At 31.1% G+C, this 19,966-nt stretch overlaps 1 protein-coding gene across 1 annotated transcript in view; it reads right to left on the bottom strand.

The window, feature by feature from the left end:
* tsl (membrane-attack complex domain containing protein torso-like) overlaps positions 1 to 19,966 on the bottom strand; it is an 85,238-nt gene that overhangs the window by 51,488 nt on the left and 13,784 nt on the right. Inside the window, exon 2 of the mRNA XM_076417583.1 lies at positions 13,671 to 13,813. Coding sequence (XP_076273698.1) covers positions 13,671 to 13,786 — 116 coding nt within the window. The 5' untranslated portion in view covers positions 13,787 to 13,813. The remainder of the gene's footprint in view (positions 1 to 13,670; positions 13,814 to 19,966) is intronic.

Genomic DNA, 19,966 nt, shown 5'->3' with positions numbered 1-19,966 from the left:
AAATAACCATCGAATAAACCTAGCCTAGTGCTAGTGCAGTTAAATTAAAAATACCTGACTGCATTCCGAAGCCTGGAAGATGAAGACGATAGTAATCGTTTATCTAAAGGTAATAACGGCGGCCCGGAGGCAATAACAGATTTGGTTGAAGAACGAGAGAGGTCATTGAAAACCTCGACCTTATAAACCGATTACGGTTGGCAAAATAGAAAGGTGAAAGAACTACGTAAACGGTTCTGAACTGAAATAAAATAAACGTTTGTCATGTGACTGGTAAAAACAATAACAATTTACAGGCATTGTAAAATAAAAGCCGGTAAAATATATAAGTGCGGTTTGGCAACCATTTATCTTAAGGTTACAATATACGTTCACCTACACTTTCAACAATTATTTGTATCACACGCATTGTCTTTTGTCGAATATACTAATTTCAAAAATTGAATTGCTCAAGGCAACTTCAAAATAAAATAAAACAAATATTATTTTTGCTAGGAAAACTATAATGAAAATTGCCTTTGAAGACATCAAGTGCTATAAAAACGAAGTTATTACCGCAAAACTATTGTCAATTATTGGATGTATCTTTTCTGAAAAATATTGAGTGTCCTCTGAAAAATGTCTTATCTTCATAGAAGTATAGAAAAACTATACACGGCGGACGTTAAGTCAAGGTTCTCAAATGTACTAAAGACTGATAAATCAGCTTAATAGCTTGTAATCTGTCTATGCAAATTTTGGGATGCTCAATAACTTGTCAATTGAAAAGTCCCCGGCCTGACACATAGATTGCACTACTAGAAATAAATCCATAGTTAGCCTAGTGTTAGTTAGCCCCAAGCCTAAAGATGCGTGTATAAATTTGACAGCTGTCGGATCCTTAGTTTGTGAATTATAGAATTTTTAGTGAAGCAACTTTTGTTATTGTGAAAAAAAAGGATAAAAAGGAATTTCGCGTGTTGATAAAATATTGCTTTTTGAAGGGAAAAATACAGTTGAAGCTAAAACTTGGCTTGATGCTGACTTTCCGGACACTGCCCCAGGAAAATCAACCATCAAGGATTGGTATGCTAAATTTAGACGTGATGAAATGAGCACCGAAGGCGGTGAACGCAGTGGACGCCCAAAAGAGGTTGTTACCGATGAAAACATTTAAAAAATCCACAAAATAATTTTGAATTATCGTAAATTGAAATTGAATGAAATAGCAGAGACTCTTAAGATATCAACTGAACGTGTACATCATATCATTCAGGAATATTTGGGTATGAGAAGTGTTTGAAGATGATCAAACGTAATAAACCCGAGTTTTTGCGTCTATATGTAACAATGGATGAAACATGGCTCCATCATTTCTCTTCGAAGTCCAATCGACAGTCATCTGAGTGGACTGCACACGATGAACCCGCTCCAAAGCGTGGGAAAACGCAACAGTGGGCTGGTAAGGTTATGACATTTTTATTTTGGGATGCGCATGGAATAATTTTCATTGATTACCTTGAAAAAGTAGGGACCATCAACAGCGACTATTACACAGCATTATTGAACCGTTTGAAGGTCGAAATCGCCGAAAAAGTGCTGCTTCACCAAGACAATGCATCGTATTACAAGTCGGTGAAAACAGTGGCAAAAATCCATGAATTGCTTCCTCATCCACCGTTTTCTCCAAATGAAAAGAATGCTCGCTGGGAAGAAATTTTCGTCGAATGAAGAAGTGATCGCCGAAACTGAGGCCTATTTTGAAGCAAAAGACAAAATGAACTACACTACAAAAATGGTATCGAAAAGTTGGAGGGTCGCTATAATCAGTGTATCACCCTTGAAGGGAATTATGTTGAATAAAAAAACTAATTTTGCCAAAAAAATGTGTTTTACTATGGTAGGCCGGGGACTTTTCAATTGACCTGTTATAATCCATATTATACAAAAAACTGTGCAGATCAGACTGAAAATTGAACAACTCTAGTGGTTAGTCGGAAGGTACTTCCACCTTGGGGACTACACAGACGACACGCCTATTTTTGACTTACGTTACCAATGCTTATCGTTACGTACCCAACAAAAACCTGCACGATGTCCTCGAAATCGTCATGTCGACAATTTAAATTTGATGATTTTGATACCGAAAATAAAGAGCTTTCTGGACAGCCAAAAACATTCGAGAGCTTAAACAAACGAATACTTGAAAGCATTACTTACTGATAATCTGTACAGAACGCAAGAAAAATATCCAGAATTGTTGGAGGTAACACAAGAACCATTTCCATTCGCTTGAAGAACATGGGTATGACCCAAAAGCTTGGATATTTTATGCAGTATGAATTGAAGTCAAGATACAATGGATTGCGTTTGGTCATGTCTGAAAGGCTGCTTTAACGGCAAAATCGGAAGGATTTTTGGCATCGTGTTGTTACTGGGGATCAAAAGGGTATCCATTACGATAATCTAAAGCGACAAATAACATGGGGAACATGCCGACAAAGCCGAATATCCATGATTCCTCTGTATTTGGTGGGATCAGCTTGGTGTAGTATATTATGAACTGTGCTGCTGTTTGAAATCTAATAAAATCAGTAAAGCACCGCGCGAGTAACGACCGAAATACAAGTAAGACAAGGCCGAACAATGTTATTCTTCGGCATGAAAACGCTTGACCACTTGTTGCAAAATCGGTGAAAACATACTTGGAATCATTAAACTGGGAAGGGCCATCCCACCTGCCGTATTTTCCAGACCTTGCTCCTTGATTACTGCTTGTTCCGACATATGAGGTGTAACTTATCTGAGAAGCGCTTCACTTCTTATAAATATACCAAAAAATGACTGGATCATACCGATTTATCACAATAATGGTTCAAATTAATAAAGTAACACTAATTCAATTTTAATTTAGTGAATACGCACTGATGGCGTATGATAATTTTTGTGAATTCCCTGTAAGTTAGTGGTCCTAATAATTAACCTTCCTTTATCAGTGGAAACCCCAATCGTTATGTGCACGATGCTGAATCCCAATCTGATCGGATTGTAATAATAGTTACAATATTTAAATTATATATAAAAAACTTTTTTCCTGTAAAAAATAAACGGCCGAAAACGTTTTCCCACACATAATAAATTTTAATGATTTTTTCGCGGAATATAATTGAATAGTAACAAAGACAATGCCGATTTAACGACCGAAATTTACATGTGCAAATAGCACAGACTTCATGAAATGGCATATTCATACGATTCGTGTCAAACTATTTGGAATGCACTTGTGTGTGTGTCCTCAAACAATTTAAAAAACGTCTACGTAAATAGATGTAATGAAAAGATTGTTTTCATTTAAACAAAAAATGTCGTTTTGGTTAATGGATGGCTTGGCCTTGGTCTCAAGATTTTTAGCGAGGCTCTTATGATAATTTGTTGAAATTAATAAATCCGTAAAAATCCAGTTCTCTTCGAAGGGAAAAAAATTTATTAAAATGCGATGTTTTATAAAAAAATGACGTTTACTACTGATTTTTAAATCAAACATTGATAAACCTGAATTAAATTACGTGTAAAGCATACGTAACTTTGTTTATGAATGTAGAGTTAATTAAAATTAAGAGGAAAAAGGCAACGTTTTTGGTGTTCTTAACAAAAAGAAAGTATTTTAAGTTTCTTTAGGTAAATATATCTGAAAAAGTCTCAGTATATTTTTCTCTTTCAATGATGTTTGGTTTAATAAGATGAAATAAATAATGCCTTTATTCAATTGTTCTGGGCATGGTGTTAATTCATATTGTTTTATAAACTATGACATATAGATTTTTTTTTACCAATTATCCACATGATAGATAATTTTAGTGCATTTATCTGTATCAAAACAGTAAATAAAAATAATCTTTTCCAAATAAGTAGTATTTTCTGACAAATAAATTATTTTTGTGAAGTTTTACTTACATCTTGCATCATTTAATGTCAGTCACACTTTCAGCTGAATAAACGTGTGGCTAGTAATTTAAAAGTGGTGATTTTGATTTGCAAGACAACGAACGATGCTCGCAGGTGGCAAAATTCAGTTCTGAGTAACTCAATTAAAATCTGAGAACTATTGAAATCGTAGGAATTTAATTGTTGGACAGTTTAGAAACATTGAGAGCCTGCTGTCACAATGATACTTCTTGTTTGTTTGGAATTATAGCATTATAAGTAGCGTTGGGAACTATCAACTGAAAATGACTATCGACTGTTTAGTAATTGACTACTTTTTACTATCGATTGCTTCAGTCGCTATTTTTGGTTCGACTGACTTTACTATTTTTTATCAGTCACTGTTTCAGTCGACTATTTTCAGTCGCTAATATCGATGCGACTGATTTTGGTATTATTTACTATCGACTGTTTCAGTTATGTACTTTAAATTACTATTTTTGGTTTTACTAGTTTTATTCGATTGATTTTTAACGTTCTGGCTCTGTCGCCCTAGCCGCGACCTTGACAAAAATGTACCCAATTTATGCTTACATAGATTTATATGTAATATATATAGTTTTATGATTTTTTTGGTAATTTTCTTGTAAATAACGATATATTGTATATTAATATTGTATATTAATATTTTGGAACGATATTTTTCAAAATTGTTAATGTAATAAGGTAAAAAGATTAAAATTGTGAATGATAAATAGTAAAATACTTTTGACTGTTTTTATGGCAATAAGTAATATTTCAATTACTCTCTCGATTTTTGTTAAAAAATATTTCCGCTCAATAATAAATAAAGCATTTACTTTATTTAAAAAAGCTCTAGTAGTTATTGTGCGATCATTTTTAATTATGTCATGGATTTTTTTTATGATTAGCTATATGTTTAATTTTTATTTGGTATTTATGGTTATTGTACATCTTTATTTTTTAGGTTTTAAGTTCTATTGTATTGTCTATATTTATTATGGTATATTATTTTAAAAGAGCAATTAACATATGAAAATACGATAAAACATTTGTGGAATATTATTCCATTCCATACAAAAATTCCATTCCTTTTTACAGAACCACAGAACATTATTTTCACAGAACATTTAATTTTTTTTTCCTTTTCTTTTTTGGCATGTCTCGCTTATACTATAGTAATTACTATTTTCAGTCGCTAGTTTTTTGACCAGCGACTGTTTCGACTGTTTTCAGTCGATAGTTCCCAACGTTAATTATAAGCATGATACTAAATGAATGTTAAAACAATTTAATAATTTTCAATATTTAAAATGTTCAGAAGATCAAAATTATTAAAAATATCTTATTTTTTTTAAATTATTTATTATAGCGGTCTAATAAATTAACACTAATAAGTTATTTGTTTTTATCTTAATTTGCAACGGTTTGGAAATTTCAAAGTACTTATTTTACGATACACAAATGGGCTTAACATTTGCATCACTGTCTTTAATGTGCACTGAGTGAGTATTACTAGCAACTTCACTGAACCAAATCAAATGCAGTTACTCTCTTTTCATCTTCTGACTAAGCTATCATTATCTAGGAGCTGGATAACATCCACATTGATGTGCTGATGGAACCTCATGTTTTTATGTCTTTGGGCAGGGTCCTTGATAACGTTATCGACAGTTTCTACATTTATGGCCTTATGCAGACTGTCGTTACGTATGTACAACATAAGTAAAGAAACACAGATATTGTTTTACAGCAGACATCTGTAATTTGTCAGTACTTACTGAACAGATATATCAAAACAAGATTACCTTAATACAAATTTCATTTATTTTAGCCTAAGAAACGGAAATGTGGAAGAAGTCTTGCTATTTTTAACGAATTAATCTTCAGGGGAGAAGACGACTTTTCATCCTGTACGAGAATAAGTGTTCGGTATAGAAATACCGTTGCGTGGGTTCCTTGATTCATCCCAGACTAATTCTAAAAGTCCACCATTCATTGTAATGAACAACACAACTAAAGTAAAAAAAAATATCAGATTGTATGCCTAGCATTTCCGACTGATTTTCAATCTTAAGTTGTACAAACCTTCTTCAATGCTCAAGGGCAAAACATCAATTAAAAAGTTGTTACACTTAAAGAAAGTATTTTCAAGAGTTTACAAATCGTGTTGACCAACTGATTGCCGACCTGTCGATTACGTCAGACGTTCAGAATGATCGAGTTAATTTATTATAATTTTTTACAAATTAGGAAATATGTATGATCCGTAGGAAAAGTTATTGTAAATCAGCATTTAACTTGCTAATAAGCACGATACACATGTATACCACTGCGTATCAATATAACATCAACGTACTTGTGTCTTCCTTGTAATAGCATGACCAAAATGTAGAACTTTCATGTTGCTTAGTACTCATTTCTTGAGCAATAGATATTTTTTCGATATGTTTTCTGTTTTTATCGCAAAAATGTTATATTGGTAAGTAGTAGATATAACTGTGTGTACCAAATTTCTTTCGATTTTAAAGTTATATTTAATGTAAAAATATTTTAACGGGTTTCGAGATAAGTGGATGATTTTTTAGTTTCAGTCTTTTAAAGCACCGAAGCCTGTGAGAGTGACATAGCTCCTAATATCAGATTTCACAATGGGAACTGATACTTTCTATATGAATTCCAACAATGAAAAAAGGTGTCTAAAGTGCGGAAATCTATTTGTAGTGTTGTTAGTGCCATTAGGTTGTAGTGCGTCTTATGAAACATGTAACTAACTGATACTAATCTGTAGAACAACAGTGAAGGGAAAGCTGTGTGTTTTAGGGGAAGATTTGTTACATATAATATTATATAGAGCATTAACTTATATAGGCGAAGTGGGGGAATTGTTTTGAGTAGTCCCACCAAATACAGTCTCTGAGATCACTTTTTCTGGGCGTTTGATTGGTTCATTTAAATTATCCCACGAAGGCATTTGATTGGATATTTTCTACAGGCTGTTGTTTCAGTTTGTTTATGTCGCCAAATTTGTGTGAATGATGTACAGCACGATAAGTATGTTTCTGAGTTTTTGTGACTTAGTTATAATAACTATTATTTGACTATAATAAATCTCTAGTCTCAAAAGCTTTACGTAACGAACGTTGTTTTTCTTATGAGATATTTCCAGTTCTATTTCAAAAATGTATTAATCAAGCCAAACAGCCCAAGTTGATCCCCAGACTTAGCATTATTTTTACTTAGTATGTATACAATTATTCATATGGATGTATTCATATAAATTTAATTATTCATAAAAATTAACTATATATATATATATATATATATATATATATACATGTATATATATATATATATAGTTAATTTTTTTGTAGAGAAACACAACATGTAACAACAGAAGAAATCATCAGAGTTTAAACCCAAAATGTGTCCAAATGGTGTGATAACACAATTACATTGAAAATAAATGTGACTATACCACATGAAAAGTTTTAGTGCAAAGGCTTTCAATATATATAGTGCCAATTTTATTTCCCTTTAAAAATATGTTTGTAAAGTTCTATCAATTAAAAACTTAATTATTTTGAAGGGGCCCATTTAATCAAAGAAAATATGTGAAATGTGTTTTGGTTAAGATATAACGAATCAATATTTTGGCATAAGGCTACAACCGAGATAGGTGGGATTTTTTTGGATTTTTATTTTATTGATTTTTATTGGATCTATCGCATGGAGTCATACACTAACAAGTATGTTTAAAAAAGAAAACTTAATGCTTTTTTGTTTGTATTATACCAAAATTTTGAGACTAATTTTATAGACAGGACAGTCTCTCATGATGTATTATGATATATCATACATTTTAATTTATTGTTGCTGTTCTGTTAAAGCTGTACATTTAATATATAAACTACTTGCATTTGTTTGGACACTCTGACATAGAACTAAATCAGAATATGTTTCTAAAAAACCAGTTTACGTAGCAATTAGTAGGTCGAACCGGTATCGTCGCTAATCTACATTGCAAGAATATATTTCTGAACCGATTTGAATATTTGACGAAATAGCCGAGTGGAATATGAAACTTGGTTAATGGTAAAAATCGTGAAATATCACATTAGCTTGATGAATAGCATTCAAGAGGTGAATTTTTGTAATATATATAATATTTTTATATAACCGTGTGTTTGTGTCCACAAAGCTCGAGAAAATAATCGACTGATTCAAAAGCTTTGCACAACATTGCATTGTAACAGAAGAATGCTTCTGTATACTGTTTATTTCGAAGTCGTAGCGAAAATAGAACGTTCTAATCGTTTTAGTTTTACTTGTCATGGAGTTAAGTTGCCATGGTAATCGTTGTTACGTCTGAGGGTAGATCTATAATACTTTTATTTACTCTTCAAATAATTAATAGCCGAGTTAAGTTAGCATGAATAAAATGTTAGGTCTTGTACGAACAGTGCAAATACATTTAGAATTCGAATAATCCGAACAATTAAGAAGATAGCTGATGCGGTAAAAAAGAGCTAAGAAAAATTCTATACAGAAAGTTTGTTGAAATTTAAGACGAACTCTCAATTTGTTTCTCAAGTTTCCAAAAAAAAAAAAACCAAAAATCTGTTGTACATTCAGTAGAATTAAGCGTAATATCCTAACCCAATCAAATAAGGCTCAAATAAGCCTTATTTCTAGTGCATTTTGTAGACATTCAATTCAGTTATGTCCTAAAATGTCTTTGTGTTCAACGATTCAAAGAGCTTATTCGTCGACTAAGTAAAACTCAAGTTACCGAAGGTGTTAATAAAAGAATAAATGAACTTTTTCTTGCAAAACTTGAATACGGAAGGAAGTTCATAGAAAGATGTTCTGAGTATTTAAACGTGCTCATTATAGAGTTACAAGGCCACTGAAATCTGCTAGAAACAACTGTCTTCCTTTCGTTGGAAAATCCTAGATATCTTTGAAAAAAGCCAAGAATTTATTCACTTTCTAATTATTTCTTGAACATAAAAAATAACTCCGAAAGATACATTGCAGCAGTTTCTATCCGATCTTCAGAATGTAAGATTTCAAAATGGATGATGAAGGATGAAGAAGCTATCTCAATTCCACATAAAGGAGATATTTTCTTACAAATATTATGCATTTATAGAACTGGATCTAGTGAAAAGTAACAAATTTTGGGCAAGCGTGTTTCAAAAAGCTATAAAAAATTCCGCAAACAGAAATCATTTTACTGAAAAATATTTATCTTATTATTTACTGTTTCCCTCGCATTCTAAACTAATAATAAAGTAGCTCAAGACCGTGGGCGTGATTTCTTGCATACATTTGACCTATTGTGTTTTATATAATTACTTTAAAACATAAGAAATAAAAAATAGTAAACGTTATAATCTTTTTTGGATTTGAATTTTGGAGAAAATGTTTCAACAATATTTGAATTTTCGTTGAAATTACTTGTCGACTACTACGATGAAATTAGCTGCGAAGATCTTACGAAGCTTATTAAGATAATTATATATATTAATATATATTACTGGTTTATCCACTAGATCATTATTGTAACTCTCGAAAAAATCAATCGAAAACTAATGAAAATATAGCTATATTTTTCGTCAAGCTGAGTATAATTGTTTATAATAAAAAAGAGATATTGTTTATATAGTAAGTCAGTAAATTTTTGAATGAAATATATTTAATTTTTCTACATTATCTTGTTTTCTAGGGTTTTCTAATTTTTGTATTCCTTCTAAATTATAGGTTTTCTCAAAACTCTCAAAATAGGGGATTGTTTCAGTGATGGTCTCTTCATTCAACCCAAATTTCTAACCACGCAGTCATTTCTTCGGGTTTGAAAACAGGATATAGTCGCTGTGAGCTAACTCTAGATAATATGTTGGATGGGGTACCAATTTGTAGTTCAATTTATGTGTTTTGCCGTGATGACTACACAAATGCCTTGAATAACATTAACCGGTGATCATTTTACCCTTTTTCGGTAAGATAATCGTATGAATGACTATGAATTAAATATAAATGAATACAAATCGGTATGAATAACACCGCGTCCAGAATAACGCTGGCTTGACCGAGTTACAGGCACAACTTGACCCTCCTTGGTGCACATTCATCGGGAGAAATCCACTGTTTTGATTGTTTCTTGATCTCTGGTGTTTTGCAATGTATTCATGTCTCGAAATGGTACAGAAACTCGTTAGAATTGCAGCCGAACATCGCCAAGCACCTTCTTCAAGATATTACATGGTCATGTGTGAGTAATCGCGCGTATAGCTTTTTACCAGTGCCAAAAAATGGTTTGCAATATTTAGAAATATATCATCATATTTATGTCATCACATTATTAATTTAAATATTGCAGGTATTGCATTAAATTTTTCATTAGGTATGACATAGAAAGAAATTAATATATCTAGTCTAACATGTAATGAGAATATTTGCTTCATATTATTATATTATACTATTATTGAAACTATTTAATACTTTTAAAACCATTATAAAATTTCCGTGTTTTTTCAACATTAAATATCCAACATCAAATCAAGTACAGATGAATTTTTAAGTTAAGTAACACTGTAATAATATTATATTGCAAAAGGACTGTTACATTTGTTAATATACTTGTACATACACAAAATTGAAGTTATTTTTTTTCGAATTACGTTCATTATATAACAAAAAAATTTACACTATCGATTAAAAACATTTATTTGGAGTCCCAATAATTGTAAATCGTTGTATGACCGTTTAAAATGAAACAAAACGGATCTGAAATGGAATAGTTACGTCAATTATGGTAATAGAATATTAGTATATGGCGTTTTTAAATGCTCCTTTTTTAGTAAACTGATAATGTAATTACGTTTTCCCCAAAATTATGTCCAAAAATGACATGGGTTTATTAATATTTGTTGTTTTAATAGGAAGTTTATTTTTTCATTTAATGGTCAACGAGAATAATATGGTTAATAAATTTCACTTATGATATAGGAGAAAACATATTTGAAAAAATCTTAAATTAAATACGAATATTGACGAGTCATTAATATTAACAACTATCACAAAGAATCGTTTTACAACGAACTTTTAACATAAATAGGAAGTCATTCATACAGGGGTATTAAAAGGTAAGACTACTGTAACAAAGTAGTAATTACTCCACAAAGATCAATTAAAATAACAGGCATAATGATTAGTAACAGTCACAAATTGGGTTTACTCATTGACTGGAAATCAATTAAGTGAAAATTGAGTTGTAATGTTGAATCTGTCAATCATTGAATCAAAAAAGCTGGATTGAAGTGAAGTAATACAATTGTGCCTTGAAAAAAAAAACATATTCTGTATATTACTGACACACGCATCGCAGTTCAGTGTATAAAGCCACGAAATGTGGATTGAAGTAGCTCAGTTACTCAACACTCAACTAATTTAGAGCCACCAATAATAGTTAGTTTGTTTATATCGGAATATTGCTGGTTCAATCATGCTAATAAGTCGCTACTTGTTTCCGAAAAATAATATGGTTTTAAAATAAACTTGAAATATTTTTGTTTTTAACCCAATCGTTCGCTAATATATTTTCATCAGATATTGTTGATGCATTGAAAAGTACTGAAAAGTAAGTAAAAGTATATTAAAATTAACTTAAAGAAATTACACAAAGATAATAAAAAAGAAACGGTGGACTAAAGTGATAATTTGTGTTTCTGAAATAGAAATCCGAGTAAACCGAGACCAAATCCGGTAAATGCAGCGGTTGTTCAATGGTATTTCTTGAGTTGTTTTACTAGAAATCTATTCAATGATAACCTTATGCCAATTTTTCGATAAAAAGAACATTGATTATATATAAACAACCTCTTAAGTCCCTTTATTGTAAACCATTTTCCCTATAGAAACTGTGATCTATTCAAAAATCCGATCTGACACTTGAGAAATAGATATAGCCATATAAAGCAAATTATTAAATTATTAAAAATCATAACGACGATCTGCTTAAATGTAATACCTAGGTTGTTAATGGAAAGTTAAGATCAAAAGGTATTAATTGATAACAATTATTAATCATTTATTGAATTCAAGTACGAATTGAAGTACTATAATTGCTGGACAGTAGTGGATTTAACCGGCGGTTGAAGACACCAAAATCGTTTGAAGTAATATAGCTAAAATATATGTGAAAACTGCACTGTTTTAAAACTACGCCAAGTGCACCAGTAGGGATATATCAATCAAATGCTAATTTATTATGTTTAGGTATGAAATCTTAGACCTGTATATTAAGAATAACATGAAGGAAACCTTACTAGACAGTCAGAGTTAATAACTAGTTGTAACATATGTGTTGTGAGCTTTTTAAATAAAAAAAACATCATTAATTCTTATTTCGTTATTAAAAATAGTATACGATTTATTAAAAAATTAATTAGTAACTAAAAAATAAATTACAGTATTTATTTAGTACATTTCCTTCGATATTAATTAAACAGAAAGAAATATTTAGGCACCAGATAATACAGAATATTGAAAATAAAAAATTTATTCATATTACATTCAATTAGTTTTATTTAGAACTATTAAATAATAATGTTGTCAGATATTAACATTCTGAGGTTGTACTTATGGAACAATCTATTTTATATGTATTACATAACGATCAGAATTATTATTATTAACACTACTAGAAAGGTTTTCTTCACTAGTAGCATCAGTTTATAGTCAAAGATACATTAGTTGATTTTTAAAATTTAAAGTTCAGTTTTAAAACCTTCGTTATGTACGGTAAGAAGAAATCTTGCAGTATTAGCTGACATAAAACATCTGGAATATTATATTATTAACACCCAGATAAAAATACTTTCAAATTGTTCTTTGATACAATAATTGTGTTCTTTCAGTAATTGTTAATATAATAGTATCAACTATTTCAATGATATTTAAATATTTTTCTTGGTTCAAATTGTACGAAATTCATTTACATATATTTAGGCACTAGATAATAAAAAAGTAATAAAATTATTGTACCTGTTAAAATGTATTAATATTAAATTCATCATTCTCTTAAATAATATTATGGTTCAACATTAACATTATTAGGTTATATTTGTCGAACATATATTATTAAAGTTCGGTTTTAGAACCTTCGTCATGAACGATATGAAGAAATATTGCAGCATTAGGTATATGATATATAATAATATCTGAAACTTTATGTTATAATAACTCAGATAAGAATACGAACGCCTTTCCAATTGTTCTCTGATATAATAATTATACCAACAAACGGTCTTTCAGTAATTGTTGGTAGTATAAACTACGTCAATGATATTTACTTTTTTTTGGTACAAATTGTACGAGATTTCGTGATTTTAATTCAACAATGCAACTAATTTAGACTGAATAACTTACAGTGATATTAAATACGTCTCGAATGATCAGTTCTCTGAAACGCTACGACTAATTTTGGTAACAATCGCAGATCCACCTCAGCATATTTCTGATATTAAGCAAATAAAACACATATAACTGATATTCTCACTGAATCACGTTGCACAATATACTAACGCAAAAGGTAAAGGTAAACATTATTTCTAAACAATTTCAAACAGATAATATTAGCCGAAGAGGTAATATAATCGTTGCACAATCGACAACATCGATTAATACGTGATTTCCACGCCATACTGTAAAAATAAATGTAAATAAAGGGGTGTTCTAACCTGGTGAAGATGTCGATGGACCGGCCGACCTTCAGTTGGCTGTCTTCGGCTTCGCCGCTGCCACAACCGAAGACCGCGATCAGCAGCAGCGCGACAAGCTGCTCGCGGCCCCACATTCTCCAAACGACTGGTGCCCGTTCCTGCTGAAATCGAAAACCACGAGTCAGAAGTCGGACCAAGGTAAGAAAAGGCCTTGAAACGACCGTACCACATCCGACACGACGGTACTGATAACGATATCTAGTTAACTCGGTTGGGCTCGCGCCCTCGTCTAGGTTTCCCTATCTACGGGGACAGTTCGAAATATTGTTGTTTCGTTCGAAAAGTAAATAGGTTATTTTAAATCAATAGACGTATACAATAATTAAAAATATTATATTTTGATTATATTATGGAATAAAATAAGAGCACTGATAATTAAGTACACTGCAATATTAATTAAACACACACAAAAATCACTGAATAAATTTTGATACATTTCGAGTTGAGAAGGACAAATACTTCTTAATTATTTATTTATTATTTTGTTCCTACTCTGTTACCGACTAACCTACAATTAGTCTTTAAAATATAAATTGCAGTATCTGGTATAATAATGTTTGTTAATATAATGTTGATTTGTTTATTAAATGCCTTCAATCCGCTACACTACACAAGATCAAATGATTTTATTCTTTGGAGCCTGTGTCCTGTTCTGGAGTTATCGAAGAGTTGTAACAGGTCAATTGACAAGTCAATTGACAAGTCCCCGACCTACCATAGTAAAACACATTTTTTTTGCTAAAATTTTTTTTTATTCAACTTAATTCCCTTCAAGGGTGACTACATTGATTATAGCGACCCTCCAACTTTTCGATACCATTTTTGTAGTACGATTTGTCCTTTGCTTCAAAATAGGCCTCAGTTTCGACGATCACCTCTTCACTCGACGAAAATTTCTTCCCAGCGAGCGCTCTTTTGAGATCTGAGAACAGGCAATAGTCGCTAGGGGCCAGATCTGGGGAATACGGTGGATGAGGAAGCAATTCCTAGCCCAATTCATGGATTTTGCTATCGTTTCACTGACTTGTGACACGGTGAATTGTCTTGGTGACGCAGCAGTTTCTTTTCTTCAAATGCGGCTGTTTTTAGGCGATTTCGTCCTTCAAACGATATAATAACGCTACGTAATAGTCGCTGTTGATGATCCTTCCTTTTTCAAGGTAGTCAATGAAAATTATTCCATGCGCATCGCAAAATACAGACGCCATAACCTTGCCAGCCGACTGTTGCGCTTTCCCAGGCTTTGGAGCGGGTTCATCGTGCTCAGTCCACTCGGATGGAGCCATGTTTCATCCATTGTCACATATTGACGCAAAAACTCCGGTATCTTACGCTTAATCATCTTCAAACACTGCTCCGAATCATCAACTCGTCGTTGTTTTTGGTCAAGAGTGAGCTCGCGCGGCACCCACTTTGCACAGAGCTTTCTCATACTATATTCGTGAATGATATGATGTACACATTCAGTTGATATCTTCAGAGTGTCTGCTATTTCATTCAATTTCAATTTACATTCAGTCAAAATCATTTTGTGGATTTTTAAATATTTTCGTCGGTAACAACATATTTTGGGCGTCCACTGCGTTCATCGTCTTCGGTGCTCATTTCACCACGTCTAAACTTAGCATAGCAATCCTTGATGTTTGATTTTTCTGAGGCAGTGTCCGGAAATTCGGCATCAAGCCAAGTTCTTGGTTCAACTGTATTTTTCCCTTCAAAAAGCATATTTTATCAACACGCGAAATTCCTTTTTATCCATTTTTTCAGAATAACAAAAGTTGCTAAAAAATTGAATAATAACTATAATTCACAAACTAATGATCCTACAGCTGTCAAATTTATACACACATATTTTGAGGGTTAGGGCTAACTAAAAACATATGGATTTAATTCTAGTAGCGCCATCTATGTGTCAGGCCGGTCGTCAGTCTGTGTCAGTCGTTAATTGATCCGTTCAACACATTAATGTTGATATGAGAATGGAGTCTCTCCTCATGTCTCACATTCTAACTCACTTGATTTCCTGAGTGATAGTCGGTGGTGACCTCTTGGTGTAGGTAATCAGTCAAGAACATTGGTGGAGCTACAACACGTTTCACAACTTTGTTCTGGAAAGCTTGTGTTGTATGTATGTTGTTAGTCCTCGCAGAACACCCCCATAATTCAATTCCGTATGTTCCTATAGGTTTCAACACTTGCTAGTATAATAGCAATTTATTTAACTAATAATAATAATTATGATTTTCTTCCAATTAACCAATACATTTTCCTATACCTAATTCCTTTCTTTTGTTATGTGTTATTCTTATTTAAGTTTTGTATCAAGATTGTTATTGGTGCTTCCAAGGTCTTATTATATTAACTATACATGCACAGATTTACTTTCGTTGATTTTTATTTTCCATTGGGCTTGGGCCCAATATTTATATCGTCATTGGCCCGTTGTAATTTTCGTGTGGTTTCTCTATTGTCTCCAACAGCAAGAATTACAATAACATCAGCAAATGTAGCTATCATAATATTTTCCATTTGTGGTATATCACATGTATAGAGTAGGTAAAGTATTGGCCCCAATACACGTTTTTGTGGTACACCTGCTTTAGCTTCTTTTATTGTAGAGTAGGCTTTCTCTTGTTTCACTTGAAACATTCTGGCTGTAATGTCAGATTTTAATAGTTATCGCAGTGTCATCAATAAATATAGCCAAAGTAACATTTTCTATTTATGGCATGTATACAGTAAGAACATAATCCAAAACACTGCCTTGATATTTGCGTTTGTTTTTTCTATTATTGAGCAAACTTTTTTTAACTTTAAACATCCTGGCTGAGATGTATGAGTTATTTTTACTGAGTTTCTAAGGATAATTTCTCGTTAAATTCATTAGGATAGATGAATGATTTATTTTATTTATTTTATTATTAATTTTTATATCTTAACCTCAATTTTGATATGGTATTATTGACAACTTTCAACCAGTTCAACAATGCACAATATGTAATAATTATTTCAAATACAACTGAACTTCTCATTGTGAAAAAACGTAATATAATTGTTCTCTTCTTATTAATTACATATTATATTAGATATGCTTAGTACAATTGTAATTTATAAATTAGTTTATTATTACTGTTTGTCTGTACTTACATTAATACACGAGGAAGGCTAGTAGAGTATTAATACATCAGTACGTATTTTCCAAATTAAAATAAATCTACTCAAGCTAAAGTTAAGAATACACTTATACACTAAACCAGTTAGTGTAGTTTCGTTCGCTTCAATCTTCTGATTTGCTGCGTGTTGTCCAGTAGCTGTATTGCTTCTACGTTGCTGTGATTTAGCAACCTCATATCATGCTTTAGGAATACATTTATTGACAACAAATGGCTTTGCTTATAATACATTTTTCGTTAAACAGTACCATTTATTTTTCTATTTTATAGGTTATGTTACATTAGGAAGATTCATGGTATTCAAATAAAACCACATTTTCAATAAAAAAATAACTTACATATACATAATAATATATTCATGTTATGTTTTTGTGTTATTACGTGTTATATATAACCTTATTGTAGATTTTGTTTTGTATTAATTTGTATCTAATCTTTTTAATAATGGTTAATTGCAATTACATATCTTGTTTAAATAAAATAAGAAAAAATAAACTACAATAAAACACACCTAAGATAGCTTATAGATGGATGTGATACTAGATGTTGTGAAACAATGTTAAATAGAAATTGTGAATTAAGATTGTAAATATTTATTGTAATAACCTAATTATCCTAAAATACCTTTTATTTTTTAAGATTAATTAATTAAATTAATTTTATTAATTAATTTAATTTTATTAAGATTATGCCATATATTACTATATATAACAAAGTGTTTCATCTTAGTTTAAAAATTAATTTATCATTATCTCTGCTAGTTAGTTAAATTGAATTATGAATAGTAGTAATGAGTGTTCATTAAAAACCAATGAAAAACAAAAAAGCAATTAAACTATCAAATACGTATATCCTTTAGACAGATTGTTTTTTTTAACAAAACAGGAGTCAATGAACTATTTATATAGGAAATTATTTAATTTATAAAGCATATATAATTTGAAAGAAATGGTATAGGAATTTATATAATTTTTATTTTCGAATATTGGAAGAAGTCAATACTTTCACTGATCCTTCTCATATTACCACTAACAATTTTTTCTATATTCAGAGAGACCAAGGGACTCTTCCCTCCAGTTAACTTTTTCTTCATTGAATACGTACTATCATATAAAGTACTTTTAGATTGGGTCAGCAATAGTTTTCTTATAATCACATCTTCTGGCATGTTTTAGATGTGCTTATGTCCTGTCTGATCATTGAAACCCGGTAGTTGAAGATAATGTAGTAGTATCTACATTGGTAATTTATATTTAGTTTTAAGGTAGTTTTTAATCATTAACTTTCTGAAAAACTCTGCTAAAACTTCTTAACATATTTATATTTGTAAAGCAATATATGTATAATTTATAGTGTTATTTTTTGTGGCTTTATTTACAAACAATTCATTCAGTTAAACACAGCTACGAATATTGACTCGTAATTTTGATACAGTTTTAAAGTCGATTTTTTGGTAGGTATGTTATGAATTTTTCAAGCGTAAAACGCTTCTATAATAACCTAACGGTGCTATTCCCATTTCAGAGTGACCATGTACTTTACTTTTGAGGTTAAAGCCCTTGTAGTTTGTATCGCGATATCACCAATTCGGATAAACTCGTGAAAATGATACAGTTAAAATGAAATAAAGATTATTTAATTAAAAAGACGCATTTTTTATAGTTGTTAAATTGATTTTAGTTACTTAAATATATATAAAAGTAGAACTCTCTCAAAGTAATGGATATTCGTCTCAAGAGGGTTCGAATTATGGGTCTATAACTGTAGGTTTTTTCCTTAGGATAATGCTATTATATTGGTTCATATAACGTTCCTGTTTTGTTAAAATTACACTACTTTTTGATCACAGTATTGTCAGTTTAAAAAATATAAGTCACGACATCTTGTTTGATACAAAAAATCCAAGTTATTTAACGGGATATTTTTTATTACGTAAGGTGAGGTTTCGGGCATTTATTTCGAGGTTAAAGCCCTTATAATGAGCGTCATTCTGCGAGAAAATATATGATGGGCACTTTAAAATTATGGAGTTATTTTTCCATAATGACCTTACCGTTATGACACAATGGCGTATAGGCATTTTATGGCCAAGCATTATTAATAATTATAATACCGTAATTTGTAAGACATATTATCAAGAGAACATGTCTAATTCAAACAAAATTGTTTTAAAAAATCCTCAAATGTTTAGATATTTACAGTGAACATTAAGTCTGTTCGAAAATACAAAGACTCTATGATGGCTGTTGCTGTGGCTAAAGGTATGTGATAACTTCAGAGATTTAAAATATTGTTCTAATGAAGTAATATTCACATGTAATTTCGTCTTTTTCAAGGTAACTAATTCCAGTCACTACTTTGGCTGCTCTTTTATGATGAAAAATCGCCACATAAAATTAGTCGAACATTTATTGGATCGATCTAAACGTTGTTTGATATGATTTCTTGGATGATAGTCCTGTTACGAAAATGGTATACACATTTGCTTTCTAATTCCTAATTCTTTATACAAGAAATTTGGCACCCTTTCTTCTGATATCACTACAGCCTTAGTTATATCAGCCACCTTTACATGGCATACAACGTATGCCTACTTGAATGTTTAGCATATTGCTTGTTCATGGCTGATATGAAATGAGTAGAGCCTCTGTAAACTATTTGTTCAGGCAGGAAACACACATTTTAATTGATTTGAACGCTATCCCTGTTCCAAGCTTAGAACATTTCAACTGATTTTTGTAGCCACTCTTCTAGAAGAAAATGGAGCTATTGGATCATCAAACAGAGAAGAAATCACTCGAAGGAACACATTAAAATGAAAACAAATGAATTGAATTTGAAACACAAAATTGGTTAAATAGAAGAAAATATCAACAATCCGTATATAATAAGCTGTTGTTGTTTTATTATGTATATAATATTAGAATATAATAAATGTTGATATGGACTTTTAAAAAATCCACAAAATGATTTTGAATGACCGTAAATTCAAATTGAATGAAATAGCAGACATTCTAAAGATATCAACTGAACGTGCATATCATATCATTCACAAATATCATTTGCAAAGTGGGTGCCGCG

Source organism: Rhynchophorus ferrugineus, unplaced genomic scaffold, assembly GCF_030347505.1.
Source record: "Rhynchophorus ferrugineus isolate W39M unplaced genomic scaffold, kcgeb_rfMv2 rfM11, whole genome shotgun sequence".
NCBI classification, from domain to species: domain Eukaryota; kingdom Metazoa; phylum Arthropoda; class Insecta; order Coleoptera; family Curculionidae; genus Rhynchophorus; species Rhynchophorus ferrugineus.
This window is presented reverse-complemented; position numbering and strand designations above follow the sequence as displayed.